Source organism: Neovison vison, chromosome 4 (genome assembly GCF_020171115.1).
Source record: "Neovison vison isolate M4711 chromosome 4, ASM_NN_V1, whole genome shotgun sequence".
NCBI classification, from domain to species: Eukaryota; Metazoa; Chordata; class Mammalia; order Carnivora; family Mustelidae; genus Neogale; species Neogale vison.
The window spans coordinates 220,283,345-220,307,589 of NC_058094.1; the positions used below are offsets into that span (position 1 = coordinate 220,283,345).

General features: G+C 45.9%; 1 protein-coding gene across 3 annotated transcripts; it reads right to left on the bottom strand.

Annotated features, from left to right (window-relative positions):
- Positions 1-309: 309 nt before the first annotated feature.
- LOC122905165 (TRPM8 channel-associated factor 2-like) lies at positions 310-22,351 on the bottom strand. Of its 3 annotated transcripts, none has more exons than XM_044246783.1 (8): positions 21,815-22,351; positions 18,973-19,606; positions 5,885-6,861; positions 5,495-5,592; positions 4,232-4,445; positions 3,677-3,916; positions 2,477-2,814; positions 310-838 (listed from the first exon to the last, which is right to left on the bottom strand). In XM_044246783.1, the coding sequence occupies exons 2-8, from the start codon at positions 19,593-19,595 to the stop codon at positions 590-592; spliced, it is 2,739 nt and encodes a 912-aa protein (XP_044102718.1). In that variant the 5' UTR covers positions 19,596-19,606; positions 21,815-22,351; the 3' UTR covers positions 310-589. The 3 variants fall into 3 exon arrangements, with proteins under 3 accessions (XP_044102718.1, XP_044102719.1, XP_044102717.1); XM_044246784.1 differs by having other exon boundaries at positions 5,885-6,887; positions 19,290-19,609; XM_044246782.1 differs by having other exon boundaries at positions 18,973-19,609.
- Between the last annotated feature and the right edge of the window lie 1,894 nt (positions 22,352-24,245).

The window sequence follows — 24,245 nt, forward strand, 5'->3', positions numbered from 1 at the left end:
GAGAACAGAACCACAGAGACTTTAAGAGATTTTCCATAGAACCAAAGCCAAGTTCAGGGCTCTCTATTCCAGCCTGTCTCTCTTGCTATTAGAAAAGTTCTCAAAGCATAAGCAATTAACAGCCATATTTAGGGCTGGCAGGGGTGAGATCACAGTATTATGTAAAGCCATAGTCTTTAGAACTGTTGGTCAGGGGGCGCCTGGGTGGCTTGGTCAGTTAAGCATCTACATTTGGCTTAGGTCATGATCTGACTCCCTGCTCTTGGGGTGTCAGCTTCTCTCTCTCCCTCTGCCCTTCCCCCTGTTCATGCTTGCTCTCCTGTGCTCTCTCTCTCTCTCTCTTAAATAAATAAAATCTTAAACAACAACAACACTGTTGGTCAAAAGTAGGAGCCGAGAGCCCACGGGACCTTAAGACGCACAGATATAAGATCCTCTGCTGGAGGATTAGGATATTGAAACAGGTCAGTGAGAGCAAAAGTATAAACCAGGGAACAGTAACAAGGGATTTTCCGGAGAATGTTGGTGTCATTTTGTCTTATGACTTAGCTGCCTCTCCCCCCACCACCTTGCTGCACATCTCTTCCTCCTAACGATGCATATATGCCAGCATGGGGTTTTCCTGCCACTTGGGCAGATGGGCCAGGCTGGTTGCCACTTCCTTCTGGACAGGCCACCCCCATGCCTCAAAGAATGGAGCCAGGTTCTTCTGCACCTTTTCCGAGAACTTCTGCACCCACAGATTCATCTTGCCAGTGTTGTCTTTGGGGATGCCGGAGAGCGTCTGGTACTCCGCAAAGAGCTGGGTGAATGGCTCCCACCCAAAGGCCTCCTGGAGCTGAGAAGAGAAAGAAGGGACAGGATGAGGAACCAGTTTGTGGAAGTACCTTCAACACGCACTTCCAGTGTATTTCAGTCATAGTGAGTCTTTCCCCTTCATCATTCATGAGCTTCCCTTTCATGATTTGCCCCCGTGTCTCCACTCTACCCCTGCACATCAAGATAATCCCATTGGCTCATTCCATCCATCTCTTGACCACAGAACCTGCATGCCTTGAATTTTTTAGGGGACTTCACAGGGAAGCAAATATCTGAATAGACATAAATTCTCAGCAAATGAAAGTTATTATAATTACCTCTAACTTAAAAAATTATATTCCCAGGTCCCAAGTGTTTTTCTAGGCATCAGATAGTTCTGAGCCTGATTGAGATGGGAAACCCTGATATCTCACATGTTTGGTCTTTGGCACCCTAAAGGCTGGGAACATCCAGCACATTTCAAACAGAATAAAATCACTGTTTTTATATAGCCACCTCAGAAATGCAACGATTTTCAAGGCTACTGTTTTGCTCTGTGAAGCACTCCCCTTAGGGCAAAACCAGGAAGAAGCAGGCACACTACAAAGGGCTCAGAAGGAGAGTCTCATGTTCATGGAGGGATAGCCCACCAGAAAGCCACAAGCAGGAGGCCCTTGTCAGCTATGATAATAGAGGTACAGAATGAGCAGAGATTCTGGGTGTCAGACCACTTGCTTTTTTGTGGAGGAGAATTCTGACTCTGGGGTGTAAATCCTAAGAACAGATGACATCTGGGGAACAGGTTTGACAAATCAGTTATGTTAACGTTCAGAGCAGTTTGTTGGAGGAACAGGGCTTTGTGCCTATTTCACAGGAAGCCCAGCTGCTTCTGGACTTCAGTGTTCTTTGGTTGGATAGGTTGGTTATTCAAGTATTCATTCTAAAAACATTTTCAAGTTCAAATGGGGTAACTGAACTAGAAAACCTTGACAACAGTCATCTCCTAAAAAGCCTCCTATATTGCAGTTGTCCCAAGAGACATACCACTGTTCTCATGAAGGGATGGATGCAACATTCACTTGATCCACAGAACTGAGGTGAAGAGAAACAGCCCAACAAAACAACACCCACTTCTGAAACACTATTAGGCGACCATGGTCAAGACTGATGAGTGGAAGCACTGTGCTCCAGCCTAAGGAATGACTAACTCAGAACTTCTGTTCATGACTCATAGACTAGTAGGCTGTATTTTCCCCACTTGTTTTCTAGATAATTTTCATTTCCTCTTAGTTAATATCACAAAGTACAGGAGGCCAGTAGGACAGCTGTTATTTCCTCAAACTTAGAGAAGTCCCACTATCCAGGTCTTCTGTGCCCAGGCTGGAGGGGGTAGCAAAGGGGGTCCAGGATGCTACACAATGGAGATCTCTGCTAACCCTCACCTCCCTGCCTTCCTTTTTTTTTTTTTTTTTTCAGACTTTATTTATTTATTTGATAGAGATCACAAGTAGGCAGAGAGGCAGGCAGAGTGAGAGGGGGGAAGCAGGCTTGCCACTGAGCAGAGAGCCCAATGTGGGGCTCCATCCCAGGACGCTGGGATCATGTCCTGAGCCGAAGGCAGAGGCTTAACCCACTGAACCACCCAGGTACCCCACCTCCCTGCCTTTCTGCTCCATACCTGTAGGTATGTTTCCAGAGCTGTCCACACATTCCAGTCATTCAGGGGGGCTCCCTTTCCCAGGTGTGTTTTGATTCTCTTCTCTCGTTCTGGAGGGCTCAGAGCGGGGTGGGCCTTAGACCTGGGGATGTCCAGGACCGTTTCATGCACATAGACAGACCAGAGGTTGCAGGTGGCCTCAGTGGTGTGTGGTGGGAACTCCCACACCTGTTGCTGCTGGTTGTGACCCAGCTCGTGGATGGGTCCCCACAGACCTGTGCTCCTAATGCTGGCCTCATTGATGAGCTCTTGCACTGACTCCAGGTGGCACATGATGGGGTAACCTGAGTGCATCCAGCCTGAAAATGCAGAAGGAAGAGATGAGGCATGGTGAAAGTGGGGAGCACCCAAACTATCTCCCTTCATGCCTCTCTGCTGAATAACTTTTCCTCAGCATCCTGCCCCCATTCATGCCAGAGTCTCCCTGCTGGCTGGAATGTAGCTGGCTTGCTCTGCTTGGTCAGAAACTCAGTGGTCCCAGCCCACTTCCTAGCCTTTCATGTCAGGGTTATGCCCTCCCTGCTCTGGCCCTGAAGACGATGAATACACATTACATAGCCATGGTCAGTACATTCAGGGCTTCATTTTGTGTGTGTTTCCTCTCATGTGAGTCTGTGACACTATGTCCTGTGTCTGAATTTGAGATCCCTTAGGCTAGAGCAATGTCAGTTCTTCTTCTGTCATGTAAGCCACTGTTGTACAGATTTATGCTCTTTAGCACAGATAATCTTCTTTTAAGGAGAAGAAAACTGAAGTCTAAAGGAACATTCTCTGTGTTAGAACCACATTTCCTTATTTTTCTCTCATGTAAACCAGTCAATACTTAACAAAAACTTTTTTCCTTACTCTTTCCTTCCATTGCCAACTCTGACTTCCATTTGAAGGAATATTTGTTTCTCCTTGAAACAAGGAAGAGATGGCTCATTGCTATCTATGAACTCCTAGTAGCACTATTTAAATATCATTCTACCATCCTGTGAAATCTTACCTTGTAGATATAAATGATTCACCTTTTCATATGGGAACATCTTTTTCACCCCCATCAAGGTCTATGTCTGTTACGTCTTTTTCCTTTACTGGTAAGATTATGCCTTTCATGCATGGGGCATTAAAAAAGAGAAAAGAATGAATAAATGGTGTCCACTGACTAGGAGCACCCACCAGCTGAGATCTGCACATCAGCAACAATCCTCTCGGGGCGGCAGAAGGGGAAGGGCCGGGCTGCTAGCTGGGCTATAGCATGCATCATCTCATCCCAGAGGTGGAGTACAGGCTCGGGGTCCTCCAGGTCTCGCAGGTTTGCCGTCGGCACCGTCAAGATGATATTGTCTGTTGCCAGCTCTCCCCAGGGAGCCTGCCTCTCCTGGATACATTTTTTCCACTCCTCCAGAGATGTCTTACCTGGGAATAAATATCATGGGCTTATCTCACTTTTCCCCAACTTACTTTGAACTCCAGGAGAAGGATACTGAAATAATGACTATTAACATGTGGATCTACATGCTATGAGGTGAAGGACAGGCCTCCAGATCTCCCCTCAGTTCTGCCCGAAGTCTCCATGGACATGGTATTCCACAGTTCCTGCCTCTGCTTCCATCTTGAACAGCTCTTCCCCTTCTGCCTGCCAGTCCCTACCCCACCCTTCCTTCGCAACCGGCCCGTAACTATGGTGGCATCCCCAGTGCATCCTCTTCCCTCAGCATTCAGTTCACTCACCCAGCTTGTAGTAAGGGGCAGGCACAACCCTTTTGATGGTGACAGATACAGGGCCCAGTTTGCTGCTCTTTGGCACGATGACATAGAGAAGGCCACCCCAGAGGCAGGAGACAGATTGTATGCTCCTGTCCAAACAGCACTGATGAGTCACCACAGGGGCTCGAGACAGCTTGCTGGCTTTGGTCAAGTTATCTGTGTGGCAGCCAATCTGTACCTGGGGAGGAGAGTCCACCATGTGTAGGAGGAACTCGGTGCCTATGGTGTATGGGTGGGGGCAGGGGTTCGTGTGTGGGCTGCTGTGTGAGGGGGGCGGGCTGTGTGCGTAGGGTTGGTGGCTGTGTTGTGCTGGGTTAATGGCAGGTACTAGAAGAATACCTTCTTCGATGAGCTATGCATGGAAACCTATTAAATTTTAGTACTCTGATAGTCATCAGGACTAAAAGTTGTATGGAGCCATTCTTCCAGGGATTTAAATGGCTCCACAATGGATTGTCACCAGACAGATGAGGGAGGATAACCCTGAGGCTGATTCTGACTAGGGCCCCACAAAGCCCCTGTGCTGGGTGGAATCCAGGCTCTTGTGGCACGGCCGATGCCAGTGTGCTGATTCCAAAGGCAGGATGAGCCAGAGGGGATCCTGGTCACTGCTTGTGCACCAATAAGAGACCACCCATCCAGAGGCGGCAGGATCTGGCCTGAGTGGGGAAGACTGATTACTGCTTCTGCCTTTGCTGAAGATTCCCCTTTCTGGTCAGATGGGTTGAGGGCTGTTTCCTGAGGTTGCTTTTCTTAGGTTTAATGTAAGTGAGCTCCAGAAAGGCGGCTGACACGGGAGGTACCCTGTAATAGGAAGTGACCCTCAGAGCTAAGAGAGGACAATTTTAATTTTGCCTCCAGAGCCTATCTTTGTGACCAAATGAAGCACACCCCTCAGGGGTGAAGGTAGTGACGTACAAGGTAGAAAGGTCATGTGCTGTTGGCCAAGCCAGTGATTGTCCTGAGGTTGTGACAGGTACTCCTGCCCCCCTCACATCACCATGGGGAGGTATCATCATGACTCATGGAAATCCGGGTTTGGTTTGAGTACCTGAAATTAGCTCTGGCATTCAGTCCCTCCTTTAGGTTCACTGAAATTGTGCTGCTTTGTCTATGAAATCTGAAATGGGCAGAATATTCCCTTCTCAGCCTTAGCACTGCTAAGGGCTGAGGAAAAGGAAGTCGCTGTGTGGCTTGGGGTTTCTGCAGCGGGGGTTCTGGCCTTACCTTCAGGCCGGCAGAGGCTGCAGCTTCAGACAGCGAGACTTCTGCACTCTCTCCACGTGGGAGGTAGAGCCCCGTGCTCACCCAGGCATCACAGTGGCCTGACAAAAGCCATAGGAAAGGCTGAGTTCTTTACTCACCTGCCTCTGCTGCTCCTGGAGCCTCAGAGCCCCTCCAGGAGGCACAGCCCCTGCCCTGCCGACCTCTGCTCATCCATGCTTTGGGCAGGCGTCCCTCCAAAACCCTCAGCAGAACCTCAACGCTGTCTTCCCCAAAGTACACCACAGGAAGTGAAGCTGCCCACCGGTACTTCAGTACCTGCAATGTCCTGTGAGCCCGGAACCCCACCTTCCCCCAGGTTCTGACGCTCTGTATGCACTGGCCACTCTGTACCTGGGTTGTTCCCATCGATCTCCACCGTGATGGGGTGTCCTGAGCTGCAGCTGCAGGTTCCAAGTTCCTGTACCAGCTGGGAGCAGTCAGTCCCAGATCGGGCCAGCTCCGTGGCCAGGCAGAGCACTGCAGCCTCAAAGGAGTCGCCAGCCACAGGGTGCTCCCGGCTTACAGCTGGGAGGCCTGACAGATGCAGCATCTTCTTTATGAATCGGTGCAAGGATATGTAAGCAGGGACTCCCTGTGCTGGGATCTGTAGGAAGGCTGCACCATCTGCTCCCAGCTTTGCCAGCCATTGCTTTTCCAAATTCCTAGCCCCATGGCTCAGTGCAGCCTGGAATTCAGACAGTGCCTTGCGGAAATGGTAGCTCTGCATCTTGGGGGTAGGGACAGGAAAACAGCCTGCGTGGAGAGTCTGAGCTAGGATACTGAGGCCAAAGCAGTTGAGGATGATGTTACCGGGGAAATGAGCCAAAGCAGAGCGGCCTGGATTCTGGCTGGCCCACCACCAGGCCTGGCCCCCGATCAGCAAGCCCCCACCCTCGGCCACAAACTCCTGCAGCTGCTTAGCCTCCTTGTCACTGTAAGCCGTGCAGCAGTAGACACGCAAGTCCTGCGTCACATGGGGCTGCAGACTGCACTCCAGGCCATATTTTGACAGGAGGGTACACAGGTTTTTTAGACTTGTGTTTACCCCAAATTTACCTGTCTGGCCTCTGCCCAGCCAGCGCACAGCATTGAGCAGAAAGGGCCCCAGCTTGGGATAACAGAGGATGGCCTCATGGGCAGCCAGGACCACCCGGCCCTGGCCATAGCGGGCAGCTGCCAGGAAGCAGCCGAGTGAGGCATCTAACCCCAGCGGGAAGGCGAGAGCCCCGTGAACCAGCAGCTGGGAGGGAACTCCCCCCGTCTTGATGTCCAATTCTGAGATCCCTTCCAGGAGCTGCTGCTGATCCTGCCTGAGATCCTCCCCACATCTGCAAAGTGACAGGGGACAGAGGGGCTACAGTCAAGTCGGAGAAGCACAGAAATAAGCTCACTGGTTGGGGAAATCTGTGTGGGGGTGCAAAGATGACCTTGTTCACACCCATCTCCTCGTCTCACTAATAACTGCCAGGGTTGGAGTATATGATGCCATTTACTTTATTGAGTCTACTTTATTGAATCTTTTAACAACTAACTGATGGCATACCCTTGTCTAATTGACAGTGTTTGTTATTACTTTGTGACACATAACATAATGGTGCTTCTTATAACTGATGTGGTCACAGACTTGATGGGGTACTGAGGAGTGTGGTAGTGGCCTTACAGGCAAATCTTAAAATCCATGTTCTCCAAGTCAACCCTTCCAGGAATTCTTCCCATGCTAGTGGGTGGTGGATATTCTGGCTTGACTTTTATGTCTTTTTAAGTAATTACACATATAAACAAGTTAGGAAAAAATAGTCCATTCCTAGAGAAAGGAGTTCTACTTTTACATTTCTCAGAGCTAATTTTTTGCCCAAAAAAAAAGCTGTGAAAACATCAAAGTGCTAGCTCTGAGCTAGAAACACAAGTAGATTGTTTAATACTGCACTTAAAGATTTATGGAAACACACACTCTTTTAAAATTCTCACTTATATCTGATGAGAATATTTACCACTTTTATTGAGAAATGGCCTAAGTGTAATTCAGAAAAAGTTGTATTTCGGGATTTTCTAAAAAGATGTTCATTATGAGAGAGAGAGCAGGGGGGAGGGGTAGAAGGAAAGGAAAAGTGGACTCCATGCAGATCAGGGAGCCTGATGAGGAACTTGATTCAAGGACCTGGGATCATGTCCTGGGCCAAAGGCAGATGCTTAACCAACTAAGCTACCCAGACACCCATCAAGATTTTTTTAAAAACCAATTTGTAGATACCTTAACTGTCAAACAATGGGAGACTGGTTAAATAAGTTACAGGTTAACTATAAGTGGCATACTATATGGTAAATTAATGAACTATTAGATGATATTGGAAAATGCTTAATGGAAAAATTCAAAAATCAGATTCCAAGATACTGTGCCCTAAATAAGCCAAATTTTGTGAAATGAACCATCAAAAACAAAACCTAAAACAAACAGAAAACACAAAACCAGACACAGGAGCAGAATCTAAAGAATATTTATCAAAATGTCTTCAGTGGCCATCTTGTCTAGTGGGATTATACCCAATTTTAATTAGCTTTGTAAATTTTTTTGTAAACTTTTTTTTGTAAACTTTTGTAAACTTTTTATTGTCTCATAATAAAAATCAAATGTTGTTAAAAAATAGTTTATTTAAGTAGCAAAACATTATTGAAAAAAGTACCTCTTGTACAGTTTCTCCTTAATTTCCCTTCAGCATAAAACAGGAGCAAATAAAAAATTGGCATCAATTATATCATGGCTTGCTGTTTATCAGTGAAAAACAACAGGTAGATGCATATAAATTAATGTGGACAGGTGTTCAGAACATTCTGCTGAGCAAAAAAATCTTAAAATAGCAGAAATGGCAATGTGGTTTATATAAGACAAAAATAAAATTAATATATGTTAGTGTAAATGTCAAAAAACTCAGGGCGCCTGGGTGGCTCAGTGGGTTAAGCCGCTGCCTTCCGCTCAGGTCATGATCTCAGGGTCCTGGGATCGAGTCCCGCATCGGGCTCTCTGCTCAGCAGGGAGCCTGCTTCCTCCTCTCTCTCTCTGCCTGCCTCTCTGCCCACTTGTAATCTCTCTCTGTCAAATAAATAAATAAAATCTTTAAAAAAAAAAAAACTCAGGGTAAAACCACAGTAAACTTTGGGGTTATGGGATAGAGAGAGCTGTTATTGAAAGTGATGGTCAAAAGAACTTTAGCCTCACTGGCATTTTTTCTTTTTTCAAATAAGGAGAATGTACAAATGTAATTTCTCAGGTAATTAAGAATTAAAAACTAAGTTTAAAGTGTTAAGGTAACTGCTAGAAAAATAGAAATGAAATATATAATCTCAAATGTGTTGGGGAATTTAAGGAATAGAGAAAACTTAGTCAAGAAGGAAACAAAGAGAACATAAAAATAAAAAGAAGGCAAGAGTAAGAGATACACTGTACTTATCACTATATGTGAATGGATTAAATTTCTATATAAAAAGGCAGAGGCACCTGGATTAGGCTAAGATCATCTAGGTATAGGCTGCTTATAAAGACAGACTTGAAACTGACACAGAAGGACTGAAAATGAGGTAATTACATATCAACAAAACTGTATCTGAAAAACACAGCATAAAGAAAGCAGAAGTACCAGTATTAATATGAGATGCAACTGAATTAGAGGAGGAAAGATAAAACTTTCATCAGTTTTTAGGGTCCTAAAAACAAAGTGCTGAAAGCAAAAACCATTAAAAAGCAAATTAAAATTTGATGAACTCATAATTGTGTTTGGGAAGGTAATGGGTCTCTAGTTTCCAGTGGGTCAGTTACATTAAAAAAAAAAAAAAAGAGGATAGAGATGAATTGAGCAGAATGAAAAACACACTTGATTAGAACAAAGGATAATGGGTAATATTCTCCTGGACTCTGAGGACAAGAGAAAGCCTAAATGCCATATTTCACTAATTTGTGGCATAAATGCACAGAAAAAGCAGACTTTCTCAAACAGGATACGTTAAGTAAAATACCAGTTTTCAGCTCACACACACGCACCGAAGAGCAGATTAGATGATCTTTATCAAGCTTCTCAGAGTGGTAGCTCCCTCAGTCCTGAGGTGTGAGAATGGGGACAGCAGTGTAGGAGGGAAGACAACCTGCCATTCTTCTCTATATATTTATCTGTGGTCTGTATGTTTTCTCTGAAAGCTTGCATTCCTTTAGAAATATTTTTGTGCAAAGATGGGGTGTTTCCCAAAAGAAAAATGAAGGAAGGAAGGGCAAGCATAGTAAGAACATAGTAGATGAGACACCAGGTAATTCTTAGCAGATTGACAATGTTATAAGGGCAATATTAATGATCTTAGGTATCTATCTACCAAAATTTAAAATCTTGTATATGATCTATTTACAATACTGAAGTCTGAAAAATAAAGTAGCTATTACTTTATGAGGCTTAATATATGCTAGGCTTTTACACATATGGATTATCTCTTTTAATCATGATAAACCTGAAATATATTATTCTTGCATTACAAATGAAGCTTAGAAAAGTTGGGCAGCTTGCTCCATGGTTCTTAGCTAATACCTGGTGGGAACAGGAAGCAAATCCAGGGTGGTTTGCCTCTAAAGCCGTTGTTGTCCACACAGCAGACACTCTCCTTTAATCCAAATTAGTTTTTGGATTAAGCCCACAACTGGGTATATGTCAGGCAACACATATAGGTTGTACAAAGGAGGTTTTAAATAGATGTGAAAGTTGGGGTGCCTGGGTGGCTCAGTAGGTTGAGTGTCTGGCTATTGATTTTATCTCAGGGTCCTAGGATCAAGTCCCACATTGGGCTCCAGGCTGAGCAGGGAGTCTGCTTGGCGTTCTTTCCTTCTGCCCACCCCCTTCCTCTCTCTCACATAAATAAATAAAACCTATAAATAAATAAATACACAAACGAATGAATGAACAGACATACAGATGTGAAGGTGCAAACAATACAGCATTTATGAAAAAGGAAACTGTTTCCTCAGAGCTGACAGCATAGGTGGCATTGAGGAAGAAAGGAAGTGAGACGTGCTGGTGCTCAGGAAAGACAACAGATTGATGCAGGAAAGACGTTAGGGTTAGAAGCTGACGGCTTTTCAAGAATTCTTGAGATGTCTTTGGAGCAAAAAGATGGTTTTATTAAAGCATGGGGACAGGACCTTTGGGTACAAAGCTGCACTGGGGTTGTGAGAAGCAATTGATAATATACTTGGAGTTGCAGAAGGTAAGGGAAAAGGGAGGTTTTCAAAAGAAATCTCATAAGCTCAAGAGGACCTACAAGATACTGGAGGCCTTGCCATTGTCAAGTTAAGGTTATTTTTTCCTCTAGTGAAGCATTAACATTAAGGCAACTGGGAGTTTCCTTCTGGAAGTAGGGTTATTGGTAAGAATGCTTTTTTTCTTGAAAATCACTAAGACATTTGTAAACTGAGGGAGACTCAGTCCTGTTGGACTGAGATCCCTACTAGTTAACCATTGGTTTTCCCCTTTCCTTAGTGTTAGGGCGGGCAGGAGCGCCTGAAGAATGTCACATGGATCACGCCTGGAAGTGGGGAGGGGGTTTGTGGGTATGAACTTGTGATTTGGCCTCAGCTTGCCTTTGGCTCCCTCATTATAGATCACATCTGAACAAGCAGGCAATAGAGGGAGTGGCTTTGTGAACGCAGCTCAAAGAGCCCTCCCAGTCCTGACAGCAAGGACAAGAAGGCTCAGTGGAAAGTGAGTCACTGTCCCTTTCACCATACCTTGGCCTCATCTGTTCTATTCTTCGTGATGCCTAATTGGCTTATTTTTCTTGAGGTGTTTGGTTCTTAATTCGTTTTCTTTGCTCTGAAATCCTCCCTTTTCATCTCATTCTGTCACTTACTTAACATTTATTTTTAGAAAGGTCTAAACAGAACATTCAAGGAATCTGCGTCTGTTCACTGGGTCACATGTTTCTTCAGACATGACTGATTCTGTTGTCTTTCCATACTAAATTTCTGTCTCTCTTCTGCTTCCCTTTTAAATTTATTGCAGTGTTTATTTATAGAGTCGGTGTATGGATTTTTTTTTTCCCTGATTAGCATCAGCAGATACTTCCTATGCTTTCTAACTTACCCAGGACCCGTGTGTTTGTACGCACACCCCACATCCATCCATCTTCCCAGATAACATGGAGGTTGGTATGTTTCTGCTTTCCACTTCCTTGTGGCCTGAGGGTTGTAGCACGAACTGAAGGACAAAGGTCACCTGGGCCCACTGCTGTGCTCGCTGGGGGCTAGTCCCTCCACTGTTTGGGGACCCGAGGTAGACCTACTCCACCCACCAGGAGTGGAGCACACCGCAAGAGTTCCAGCCACCACCGTGAGGGACGATGGCAGCTCCAGCATCGTTTTCGCTTCCACCAAATCCCTGAAGTAGCTTTGCTGCTTTTGTGTAATCTCACCCAATGTGTTCATTCTTCTAGAACATGAGAAGACATTGATAGTTCTAGGATTTGTGGTTTCCACTTCTTTTTCGCCGCTGGGGTGGGGGTGGGGATGGGGTCAGGCGATGCTGCATACCTGCCCTGTACCTGTCAGCTTCACAACTGCCACCTTCGGCTCTTTGCTTAGCATTTTTCATTCATTGGTCATATTGGCGGAGATGGCAACTCCAGGGTCCAGCCTTACCTCACACAACGTGGAAACTCTTTGGGACTGTGGTGAGGATCACTTGACTGAACATGAACACGAACTCTTCAAGAGATGCATAAGCTGCCAGCAGATGCTTACTTCTTTGTAAGCAGTTCCTAATATATTCTCCACCTTTTAGGTTACGCCACATGTAAATATATTGAGGTGTTGTTCTAGGAATGATTTTTTGTTTGTTTGTTTGTTTTTTTAGGAATGATGTTTTTGCCAGACTCTTCTGTGTCTTGGTATTCTGCGTCTGAGTGCCTTTGGATCTGACTTTGCATATCAAAGCAAGTGCAGTGTCCTCCTCAGCTTTATAAGCATAGGTGTGCAGTCAGCTCTTGCCCTTGGGGACAGGACAGGGAGAGTATCTTCTGTTGGCTTTTAGAGAATGCCCCTCCCCTTAGCCGACAGAATATTTCCTGTCTCCAGCAGGAATTTGAAGTTAGCAAACCTGCTGGGTCAGTCCAGGAGCATTTGACAAGATTTGCTGGCAGGAAAGTTCCTTAAAAACCTCTAAGGGGTTGCCAGGTGATGGAGGAACAAATCTGAGCCAAGGGACTAGGCTTAAAGTAATCAGGCCTTCTTAGACTTCAGAGCTGACCTGGTTGACCAGATTCAGCTCATTTTTTGGCTGAGCTCCCCCGGCAAAACATTCCTTAACAAGAAGTTAAGTGTGGGGTTAACACTGTATACTAGGCCACCCTTCCTTTTTTATGGTTTTGGATGTGTACTCACTTACGTATTCATTAATTTATATAGCATACAAATAATCTCTTGCTCTCTACTATGTTTCACACAGCAGGCACTGAGAATAAAGCAGCAAACAGGACAGGCAAGATCAAGGCATACATGCAGCTTTATGTTCTGGCTGCTGGGCAGGCACTCACAAGGGCACAGGTGGGATATGATGTATGGATTGTGATCACTGACGTTTAGGCCATAAATGGGGAAGAGTGACACTGGAAGGTCAGTCCTAGATTCAATAGGGTCATGGGAAAGGCTCCTCTTGAGGAGGGGGTTTGAGCTGAAACTGAATAAGGAGAATAAACTGGCTTTTGAGAGCTGAGGGAAGACTCAGAGTAGGAAGAGAAATATGAAAACCAGGGTTTAAAAATAACTTTGCTGGGACACCCAGGTGGCTCAGTCGTTTAAGCCGCTGCCTTCAGCTCAGGTCATGATCCCAGGGTCCTGGGATCGAGTCCCACATTGGGCTCCTTGCTCAGTGGGGAGCCTGCCTCTCTCTCTGCTTCTGCCTGCTTGTGCTCTCTCTCTCTGACAAATAAATAAATAAAATCTTAAAAAAAAATAAAAATAACTTTGCCATCAAATTGCCAATGTTATTTTTTGAATAACTGGATTTGCAAATCTCCTGAAAGTATGTAACAGAAGAAACCTAATGTTACACTTATGATCTTTAAATTTTTGAATGTGTGTGGCTGATGTATCAGCTACAGCTCCTCCTTGAAGTACCCAAATTAGAAAGTACCTAAGTACTCAACAAAAGGACACAGTTAAACAAACGATGGCACATATACTATGACTAGAAACTCCCATTAAAAGGATTATTGTTAAAAACAGAGAAATGGTTGGGGCGCCTGGGTGGCTCAGTGGGTTAAAGCCTCTGCCTTCGGCTCAGGTCAAGGTCTCAGGGTCCTGGGATCGAGCCCCGAATCAGGCTCTCTGCTCAGCAGGGAGCCTGCTTCCTCCTCTCTCTCTGCCTGCCTCTCTGCCTACTTGTGATCTCTGTCAAATAAATAAATAAATAAATCTTAAAAAAAAAATAGAGAAATGGTTTTAAACAAATAGAGAATAGCAGCACACAATCACAAGTAGCAAAATTGATGTATGATGATGGAAGTTACAGAAAGGTCAAGATTGTGTTGGGGAGATAATGAGAAACATATTCAAGTGCTTTAATGTCATATTGTTATTTCAGTAATAGTTTTGCAAATAAGGAACTCCGATAATGTGGAAGAGTTATTTTCATCCATTACCTGAATGTTCCCAGCAGTTCTGTTGGTCATTCAAGTAGAGACCAAACACTACCATAATGAACTGTGGAAACTATAGTTAACACTACCGTAAGCCCTGTGCCCAAAATAGTGTCTAGAATTTAACAGGCACATAGTACGTTCTATCTATCTACCTACCTACCTATCAATTTTTATGTATTTTGAGAGACAGAGAGAGACAGTGTGTGTGCATGGAAGGAGAGACAGAGGAGAGGAGGAGAGAGAATCTTAAGCAGGCTTCTTGTCCCGAAAGAGTCTGTCATGGGGTTTGATCTCATGACCCGAGTTGAAATCAAGAATTGGAGCCACCCAGAGCCCCAGAATACATTTTAGGTGAATGAAAGAATGGACAGGTACTAGAAAGAGGGAAGGAAAATTGATATGTTAGGGGAATTTGCTTCTTTATCTATTTTGTTGCCAATTTAATAAAACAATACAAGATGTGTGTTCAAAGAAAGACAGTATAATTTGAGGAAATTTCTTAAATCTTAAAATTTAAGATTTTATAAAAAGGCCTAAAAGTAATGTAAAAAAGTCTTCTTTGGGTTATAATTATAGATAATTTGAAGAATACAGAAATGTTTAAAGATAAAATAATCACCTATCACTATTAATATTTTATTGTATTTTCTTCTAGTGTTTTTTTCTACTTATGTATGTACACATGTTTTATTATATTTGGCACCAGCTGAGTATAGTTTTGTATCTTAATTTTGTCTATGATGAGTATTTTCTTATTCCTTATTGTAATAAGTCTTTAAGGAGCTGAAGAGTAAGATATGCCATAGTAATTTAAGCAATGTTCCATTTACTAGACACTTAAGAGTTTTCCCAGTGTTTTACTTAACGGTGAAAATATCACTAAAAATATTTGCTACTAAATATACACCTCATGGCCCAACTTCTGTCCGACCCTTCCATCTTCCCTTCCCCCAGAGACATTGATTTGGAGAGTCCCTTCCTGTAAACTTCCTGCACATTGTATTGGTCTTTGACTTGGGTTCCTGGGCCCAGTTCTGGGGAATTTGGTAATGTTTAGCTGAAATTACATTTACAGTTCTGCTTTGACTTGCCAATTTCATTTCCAGTGATATGGCAAAAATACAAAGACATATGCACATAGGCATTTATTGTAGTATAGATGTAATAGTAAGAATACTGGGAAAAATATTATTAGAAATATTATTTCTAATATTATTAGATATTATAATATATAATATTATATAATAACAAATAATAAATATATAATATTATATATTTATATAATATAAATTATAAATGATATTAGAAACTTGAATGTCTGTCAGTAAAAAAGTAACTGGATAAACTGTGCTGCACCTGTACATTTCAGTGTAATAAAATATGTAGTGTATATCTGTCAGCTATTATGAAACCATAATATAATCTGTTTTTTAAAGATTTTTTTTTTTTAAAAGGGGGAGAGAGCAGAGTGAGAGAGAGAGTGAGCACGAGCTGGGGGAGGGGCAGAAGGAGAGGGAGAAGCAGACTCCTCGCTGAGCAGGGAGCCCAACAAGGGGCTGGATCCCAGAATCCTGGGATCATGGCCTGAGCCAAAGGTGGATGCTCAACTGACTGAGCCACCCAGGCATCCCCAGAAAGTAAAGTTAAGTAAAAAAAGTAAGACGTAGAAAGTATGTGTAGCATACTATTATCTTTTTCAAGTGTGTGTGTGTGTGTGTGTGTGTGTGTACATATATAAACCAACAGTGAAGTAAAAATAATTTTTTTTAGAAAGGGAGAGAAGAAAATTATATAAAGGGAATAGGGACAGAAATTGACTTCTTAAGGTTTTACTTTAGATCCACACAGCTGTGTTACATAATTATAAAATAATATTAATTCACAAAAGCAACTCCTGAAAGCAACAGTAAAGTACCCAAGTGAATCTACATGTGTATCCACTCAGTGGTATTACCACAAAGAGAAGGGCTAATATAAATGTCGTTAAAGGATGGTAATTTGACTTTATATACCTCATAAAAAATATCATAGGGATGAAAGGGACTGGAAATAATCTTTAACTGTGCTGGTAGTACTGTTATTTTGCAACTGTTACATGTGTGTTGTGGCATAAAGGCAATGAGTTAGTAAGGTGCTTTCTGTCAGAGCTAGGCTTTCTCATCACGGGAAAATAGGAGACAGATATATGATTGTTGAAATAAAATAAAACTTTGTAGCCCAGAAGTTGAATTTGAAGCAACAGTATGAACTGTTGATGTGTTTTTAAAATACTTACTTTAAAATACTTCTTAGCTCTGCCCACTCAAAAGCCCTGGAAGCAATGATCAACCCAGGAGCAGTGAGCACCTCAGCAGACTTTGGCTCCTAAACACCATTTCCCACTCAAAGAAGGGCAGGCTCCTTGGAGAAATGGCTGGTCTTGGGCCTAGGGCAGGAATGTGTAATCAAGACCTAATCAAGGAAGTCCCTTACAGTTGGGTCAAAAATTTCAGAAGTTCGGGAGCCTTTTTGTGACTTGGCTCACAATGGCCAAACATCAGATGACTGACAAAGCTACTTCATCATTAGCACTGATAAAAATAAATGAAACACATTTATTATGTGAGTGTTTCAATCCATGCTTTCACAGTGGAGACCTCTGGAAGTTTCTAGGGATCCACTCCAACCAGTGTTTTGAAAACACTGGTTAAAAAGGGGAGAAGAGGGACGCCTGGGTGGCGCAGTTGGTTAAACGACTGCCTCTGGCTCAGGGCGTGATCCTGGAGTCCCGGGATCGAGTCCCACATCAGGCTCCCAGCTCTATGGGGAGCCTGCTTCTCCCTCTGACCTTCTCCTCGCTCATGCTCTCTCTCACTGCCTCTCTCTCTCAAATAAATAAAATAAAATCTTAAAAAAAAAAAAAAAAAGGGGAGAAGAGGGAGAATCCTGGATTTAGTTGTGCCTTCCCTACACAGACTGTACCACAGGGCAAGCTAATAATGGAAGAAGGAAAGTTCATTTTTTGTTTAAAGATTTTATTTATTTGTCAGAGAGAAAGAGCAGAAGCAGGGGTGTGGCAGGCGGAGGGAGAAGTAAGCTCCCTGCTGAGCAAGAAGCCTGATGTGAGACTGGATCCCAGGCCTCTGGGATCATGACCTGAGCAAAGGCAGGTGCTTAGTCAACTGAGCCACCCAGGCATCCCAGGGAAGTTCATTTTTATAGAAGTATTCTAAATACTAAATGAAAAAAATGCTAGAACTTTAAACCTACCATTTTATAACCACTAATGAATTAACAGATCTAGGGCTAGACAATGATGATTAATGACTGCTAATACCACAGTGAGAGAAATAAGACATTGTGTCCCATCCTATGGGTAGAAGCCTGAAGACAGGCAGGCAGAGAGAAGGAGTCCAGGTCTCTGTCTCGCCCTTCAGGCTGTGTTTCTGACAATCACTATGTCTCCTCTGAGACCCCACCCAGGTCCCAGGGAGTGTCCTAGCAAGGCACCAGTGTCCACCAGGTGACTCAGCTCCTGGGCTCCAGTGACACTACCATCTTCCTCTGCAGGTGGCGCTATTGCTAAGCCTTTGGTTACCCTTCTGTCTCTCTAAGGGTTTTCAGCCCTTGAATCACCCGTAGTCAGTTCCATGTACTAAGTCCCCCTGGAACACCAGCTAGCTAGTCCTGACTGGGTCGACCGATAAGCCTTCCCCGATGATCTAAATACCCTCCACCCCCTTCTCTGTTATTCTGTCCACTTATCCTGCTGTGCTTTCCTTGTAGCTCTTATCAACACCTGCCAGATTTTCTATTTATTGGTTTCCTCAATTGCCTAATCCTGCACTGGAGTATAAATGAGCAGATAGTAGGACTTGGCCCGCTGAATGGGGCCTGGCACAGGGTAGTGCTCACACAGATAAACCAATGTTCTTTCATCTGTTTGAGAGACACACATACGCACTCTCACCAACCCAGGAACTAGACACCGGAGACAGAGAGGTGAATGAGATAAGGTTTTCTATTTGGCTGCAGGACCGAGTAGCAGTCAGAACCCAGCCTCTTTGGGCCTCAGTGCATTTTAAGAATCCTGTTTTTTGGCTTGTGGTGGTTCCAATACAGAGTAGATAAGTATGTGTATTGAGATGGAACCTGAAGGGCACCTGGGTTGCTCAGTTAGTTGAGTGTACGATTGAGAGAACCAAGCAGATTCCATACTGAGTGCAGGGCCCAGTGCCAGGCTTGATCCCACAACCCTGTGATCACAACCCGAGCTGAAACCAAGAATTGGACACTCAACTGACTGTTCTCTCTTTCTCTTCTTTCTCCCAATCTCTCTCTTCTTATAAAGTCACTAATATCATCATAAGGACCCCACCAGTTAACCCCCCTCACTGAGCCATTTAGGCGCCCCTGAGCATCTGACTCTTGATCTCAGCTCAGGTCTTGGTCTCAGGGTTGTGAATTCAAGCCCTACTTGGGCTCCACGCTAGGTATGGAGCCTACTTAAAAAAAAAAAAAAAAAAAAAAAAAGGGAGGTGCCTGGGTGGCTGAGTTGGTCAAGTGTCTGCATTCAGCTCAGGTCATGGTCTCGGGGTCCTGGGATGGAGCCCTTTGTCGGGCTCCCTGCTTTGGGGGGAGTATCCTTCTCCCTCTCCCTTTCCCCTCTCCCTGGCTCATGCTTGAGCTCCCTCTCAAATAAATAAAATCTTTAAGAAAAAAAACCTCATCAAATAGTGAGATGGATCTATTGTTAACATGTATTGGACTCCCTGTTGGGAAATAACACTCACCTCACATGGAATGGGATCTTGGGTATCTTCTTAGAGACCTTGAACCGGTCTATGTCCCCATAGATGTCGGTGAAGAATACTCCGGCCACACTTGTCACCTCATTCCCAGGAAACCGGGACAGTACTCTGTCAGGACCATGCTGACTGGCCCAATACCAGGCTTGGCCCCCGATGAGCAAGCCGCCTCCACTTTTCACAAACTGGATCAGCTCTGCAGTCATCGTATTAATGTAGGCACTAATGCAGTAAACTCCCACGGGAGCCCCCACTTCTGGCTGCACTTGTGCTGGAACCCCAGAGGCTTGCAGGATACTTACTAGTGATGGCAGAGAGGGGTGCACTCCAGTGGGAGCCGCAGGTGAGGGACAGAGCCAGCCCACCGCATTACGAAGAAATGGAGCGAAGCCAGCATCCAGCAGGTAGCCCTCATGGGACACCACCACCAGGCGGCCTTGGCCATAGGAGGAGGCAGCAATGAGGACCTGGCCCTTGTCATTCACCATCACTGGGAAGGCAGCCTCCCCAGTAAGAAGCAGTTCACATGGAATGGGGCCCTTGGGGACATTCCAGCTGGTCACTCCGTCCATGAGAGCCTCAAAAGCACAGGCTGGAGTTGTTGCCATGGTTCAACTAGCTGCTGCAGAGAAAACCAAAGACTCAGCTTGGTCAGACCTGAGGAAGGACTGAGTGGAAACACAGCAACTAAATGCATGCAAACAAAAACCATTTTCTGGGTTCCCTTCTGTGCACCAACCACTGGGGTGCAGCAAGGAACACCGCAGACGAGGGCCCCACTGTCATGAGTCAGATATTTCAGAAGGGAAAGGACAATAATAGGTAGAGAAGCAGATAAATGCAGCAATGAATAACTATTATGAAAGTAAACCAGTGATGTGTTATCAAGCATCTGGAGAATTTAGATTGTGTGACAGGAAAAGCCTAGATGAGGATGTGACTATGAAGCTGGAACTAACATTTCAGCCGAGATCGAAGTGCTATAGGAGAACACACCGAGTCCAAAGAAGCACCTGGCAGGGTGGCCAGAGAGCACCGGGCAGGGCAGAGCAGAACGTGAGCGGCTCAGGGCGGGGCTGGGTTCTGCAGGGCCTGGTATGAGGTGACAGCTGGTGTGCAGAAGTTGATTTAACATTATGCTGTATCTCTGTGGACAAAAAGATCAGGCTACCTTTCAGAAACTGCATTTTGGGGAGTTGAAACAACTCTCAGTTTATCATGTCTGCCCTAACCTGTATGTGAGTAGTATTCCAGAGGTCTTTCAAAATTCAGTGTGCCTAAAATTGAGCTTATTGTTCCCTTAAAGCAGCTCCTCTTGGATAAATGACTTAAGCCTCAGTTTCCCCATTTATAAAAAGAGAATCGTACACCCCTGGGAGGATTGTTTGTGAAGATTAAGAGAATGCATAGAAAAACACTCTGTTTTGTGAGTACACACTGAGTGTGGAAGAAACACATGGGTCTGCCCCTATGTTGACCTTTCTAGCTTCCCCAAGTGACAAGGGCCATGTCCTGGGTCCCCTGTCCCTTCCAGTCACCTGACTTCTAAGTTCAGCAGTCGCCATGAAGGAATTTCCTGAGCGCTCAGATGCCTCCACCCTGGTGCAGGTGCACAGGGGCAGCTCTGAAGTGGTGAGGAGCTGACACCCGGGGGCAGTGGGGGGTGCTGGGGACACGCGCCATGGTGGTGGACCTCAGGTGCATTCTGGAGTTCCTTACAGGAGAAGCTGAGATTCAGCTGCCCGCAGTGGTAAAAGGCTCAGCCATGCACGCTTCACTGCCTTTCCCTCCTTCCTGGGTCTCCCTCCCCACCTCCTCACTCTGGCATTCTGGGCCCACTTCCCAAACACACCACCCAACTCAAGTCCCTGTAGCAGGCCTCACTTTGGGGGAAGAAACTAAACTGAGACCCCAAAGCTCTCCTCTACCTTTGGTTCCTTCCTGCCTCTCTCCTGTTTCCATACGCAGCCAGCGGCCCACCTCACTTTGCATCGTCTGTCCCCGGGGTCTCTCAGACATCAGTGCCTTCAGCCTGTAATCACATCTATACTAAGCGGATCTGGCTTTAGTGCCAGGATGGACTCTCATCCACACTCTTCCTTAAGCCACCTTACCCACTTCTCTTCTTAATAACCCTCCAATGTCATCCTCTCCCCATAAGGTAAAAGCTGAGTGCCTCACTCTGCATCCAGGGGCTGGGCTCTCTGCCGTTTTCCAGATGTTTTTCCTGCTGCAGTCTCCACAAACCTCTAGCAGGCTTGGCATCCCTGAGCATCCCCCGTATTTCCTGTACAAGGACAGCTCCTTCCCGTTTCCTAACTTCCTTTCTCATCCAGCCCCTTGTTTCTCAGTAATGCTCCCAGGAAAGGGAACTCACAAAAGAGAACCAATACCCACATGAGCATCAGAGGGCAGGTGGGTGATCTCCGCTTTCTGGTGCAGCCGTGGGGAAAAGCAGTGAAAGAGGTCAGGACGCTTGAGGTCAGGATCATGGTAACTACTTTTGAAAGCGAAACCAGAAGATGAATAATAGTTCCCCGGACTCTGACTGCAACTCTCTAGAAGTAGATGCGGGCGAGCGCGCAGACACGCTCACACCCATCAGATTCCTGACTCACAAGTTCAAAGAGGCGAAGAAATGTGTTTTGAGACAAACAGCAAATAGCACAGGGCTGGCTAAAGGAAACGAAACCCTGGACCAGAGAAGAAAGAAACACGCGGAAGGAGGGCATGTTCTTGGACATGCTTCTGACACCCCGGGCGCGCCCGCCTGCCCAGGTGCTCGGTCCCCGCCCCACCCGCAAAGCTCTGCGACTGGCAAACTCACGGTCAGTAGTCGGTTGTGCCGCGCTGGCTCCGGGCGCTGTCGACTTTTGTAGTGGCGCAGTGGATGGTCTGGAGGCTGGGTGGACGGGCTGGGGGCGCGCAGTTGGGGCGGTCCTGGTTCCAGGTGGAGGGGGCGCGTCGGGGCAGGGCGGGAAGCAGCGCTGGGTCTGGAGGTGGAGCTGGCGGGGCGCAGCGAGAGGTCGGAGAGCCCGGCAGACAGGGGGCTGCGGCAGTCCGGGGTGGCGGAGTACGCCGGGAAGTTTTGAGGCCGGCGGGGCGGGGAGCGGCGCGGTTGGGGCGGTTCCGGGCGGAGCCGGCCGGGAGCAGAAGGCGGGCGCTACCCGCGGGAGTCTCTTCCGCTAGGTGCCTCCCGACCGGATGCAGTTGGGGCGGTGTGGCGGCTTGCGGGGCTCCTTCGGGGTGCGTGGCTGGTCCTCGCAGGAGGCAGGGTTTCTCGGTCTGCAGGTTTCAGGGCCGAAAGTGGCCCTCCAACAGTTCCGGGATACAAGAGGGAGGTTTGCAAAGTTGCTGTCACGCTTGACGCGAAAAGCAAATGCCAAGTCCCCAGTAAACCGCATTCGGGGAAAACAACGCCCAACCGCAGCGTAACCCGGGGCCCAGCGATCGTCGCTGGGAATCAGGCGCTCCCAAGTCCGGTCTTGGGGTGCCGCCGCAGACAACCGCGGCTCCTGCGTTGCAAGGCTGCCCCCTGGTGGTCAGCACCTGCCCGTGCTCCCCGTGTGGGCGGAGAGTGGAAGCTGTCCCGGGACCTCAAGCTGGAGAACTGGGTCTGCCAGTATAGTAGAAATCAGTGCCACGGATATTCTTGCTCCAGGGTTTCCTTTACGTTTATTCAACGCAACACTGCTTCCTATCAGCGTGAGATTTCCTTCTCGAAAGCGACTCAGCCATCACTCGCCTAGAAAAGAATTTCAGAACCTCCAGACTATTCCAAATCCTCCACCCGACGACACCAAATACCCTGTTTCTGACTCTTCCCCAGGTTGCGACGCCACATTTACTTGTTGGAGCACCGATTACGTCGGTTTCTCTCATAGGCTCTCTTGCTGTGAGTGTAGCGTCTGTCCCCGCTGTGTCCACCATGGCTAGTTTCATTTCTGTCATGTAGTAGGCTCTGGTTGCTTAAGATGTAAACATGTGGTTGGATAAATGAATAAGCATCTGGAGAATGTTCAGGAGATGTCTGCTGAATTAGTAAATAACCGAGTCTTTGGAGGATGAGTGGAAATCTGTTTGGCAGGTGGAAGCCCAATGTGAGCTGAGTTAGTTGAATTCTTAGGTTTGAGACCAGGAAACAAGCCTTTGGGAAGGAAAGTGGAGTCAGACACTGGGGGAGTGGGTCAGGAGAGGGCCATGTCAAATGCTGACTTTAGGGAGGGGCTCTACGGTTTTAACCAGACTCTTCCTACTTCACTGTCTTTATGGTAAAGTAGCACTCTTCTAGAAGGACTCCTGAGAGTATTTTGGTGTTGATCTAATAGAAGAAAGGGCTTTAAACAAAGGTGGTTTTTCCAGGGCCGGAGGGCGAAAAGTACCTGTGGTCATCCAGGTGTCTGCCGTCTGGGAGCAGGAGTTGGCTGAAGAATGGAAACAGAACAGCATAGGAAACTGCATGACCATCCGTTTGTTTGTTTCAAATTTTTAATTTAAATTCACTTTAGTTAGCATGGAGTGTCTTATTATTTTCAGAGGTAGAATTCAGTGATTCAGCATTGTGTAGCGTTGTGACAGCCAGTGCTCATTCCATCACGTGCCCTCCTTAATGCCCATCACCCAGTTACCCCATCCCCCTCCCACCTCCCCTCCAGCGACCCTCAGTTTGTTCCCTACACTTAAGAGTCTTCTGTGGTTTTGGAAAACAGTGTGGAGATTCCTCAAGAAATTAAAAATAGAGCTTCCCTATGACCCTGCCATTGCACTACTGAGTATTTACCCCAAAGATACAGATGCAGTGAAAAGAAGGGCCATCTGTACCCCAATGTTTTTAGCAGCAATGGCCATGGTCGCCAAACTGTGGAAAGATCCAAGATGCCCTTCAATGGACGAATGGATAAGGAAGATGTGGTCCATATACACTATGGAGTATTATGCCTCCATCAAAAGGATGAATACCCAACTTTTGTAGCAACATGGATGGGATTGGAAGAGATTGTGCTGAGTGAAATCAGTCAAGCAGAGAGAGTCGAGAGTCAATTATCATATGGTTTCACTTATTTATGGAGCATAACAAATAGCATGGAGGACAAGGGGAGATGGAGAGGAGAAGGTAGTTGAAGGAAATTGGAAGGGGAGGTGAACCATGAGAGACTATGGACTCTGAAAAATAGCCTGAGGGTTTTGAAGGGGCGGGGGGTGGGACGTTGGGGGAACCAGGTGGTGGGTATTGGAGAGGGCACGGATTGCATGGAGCA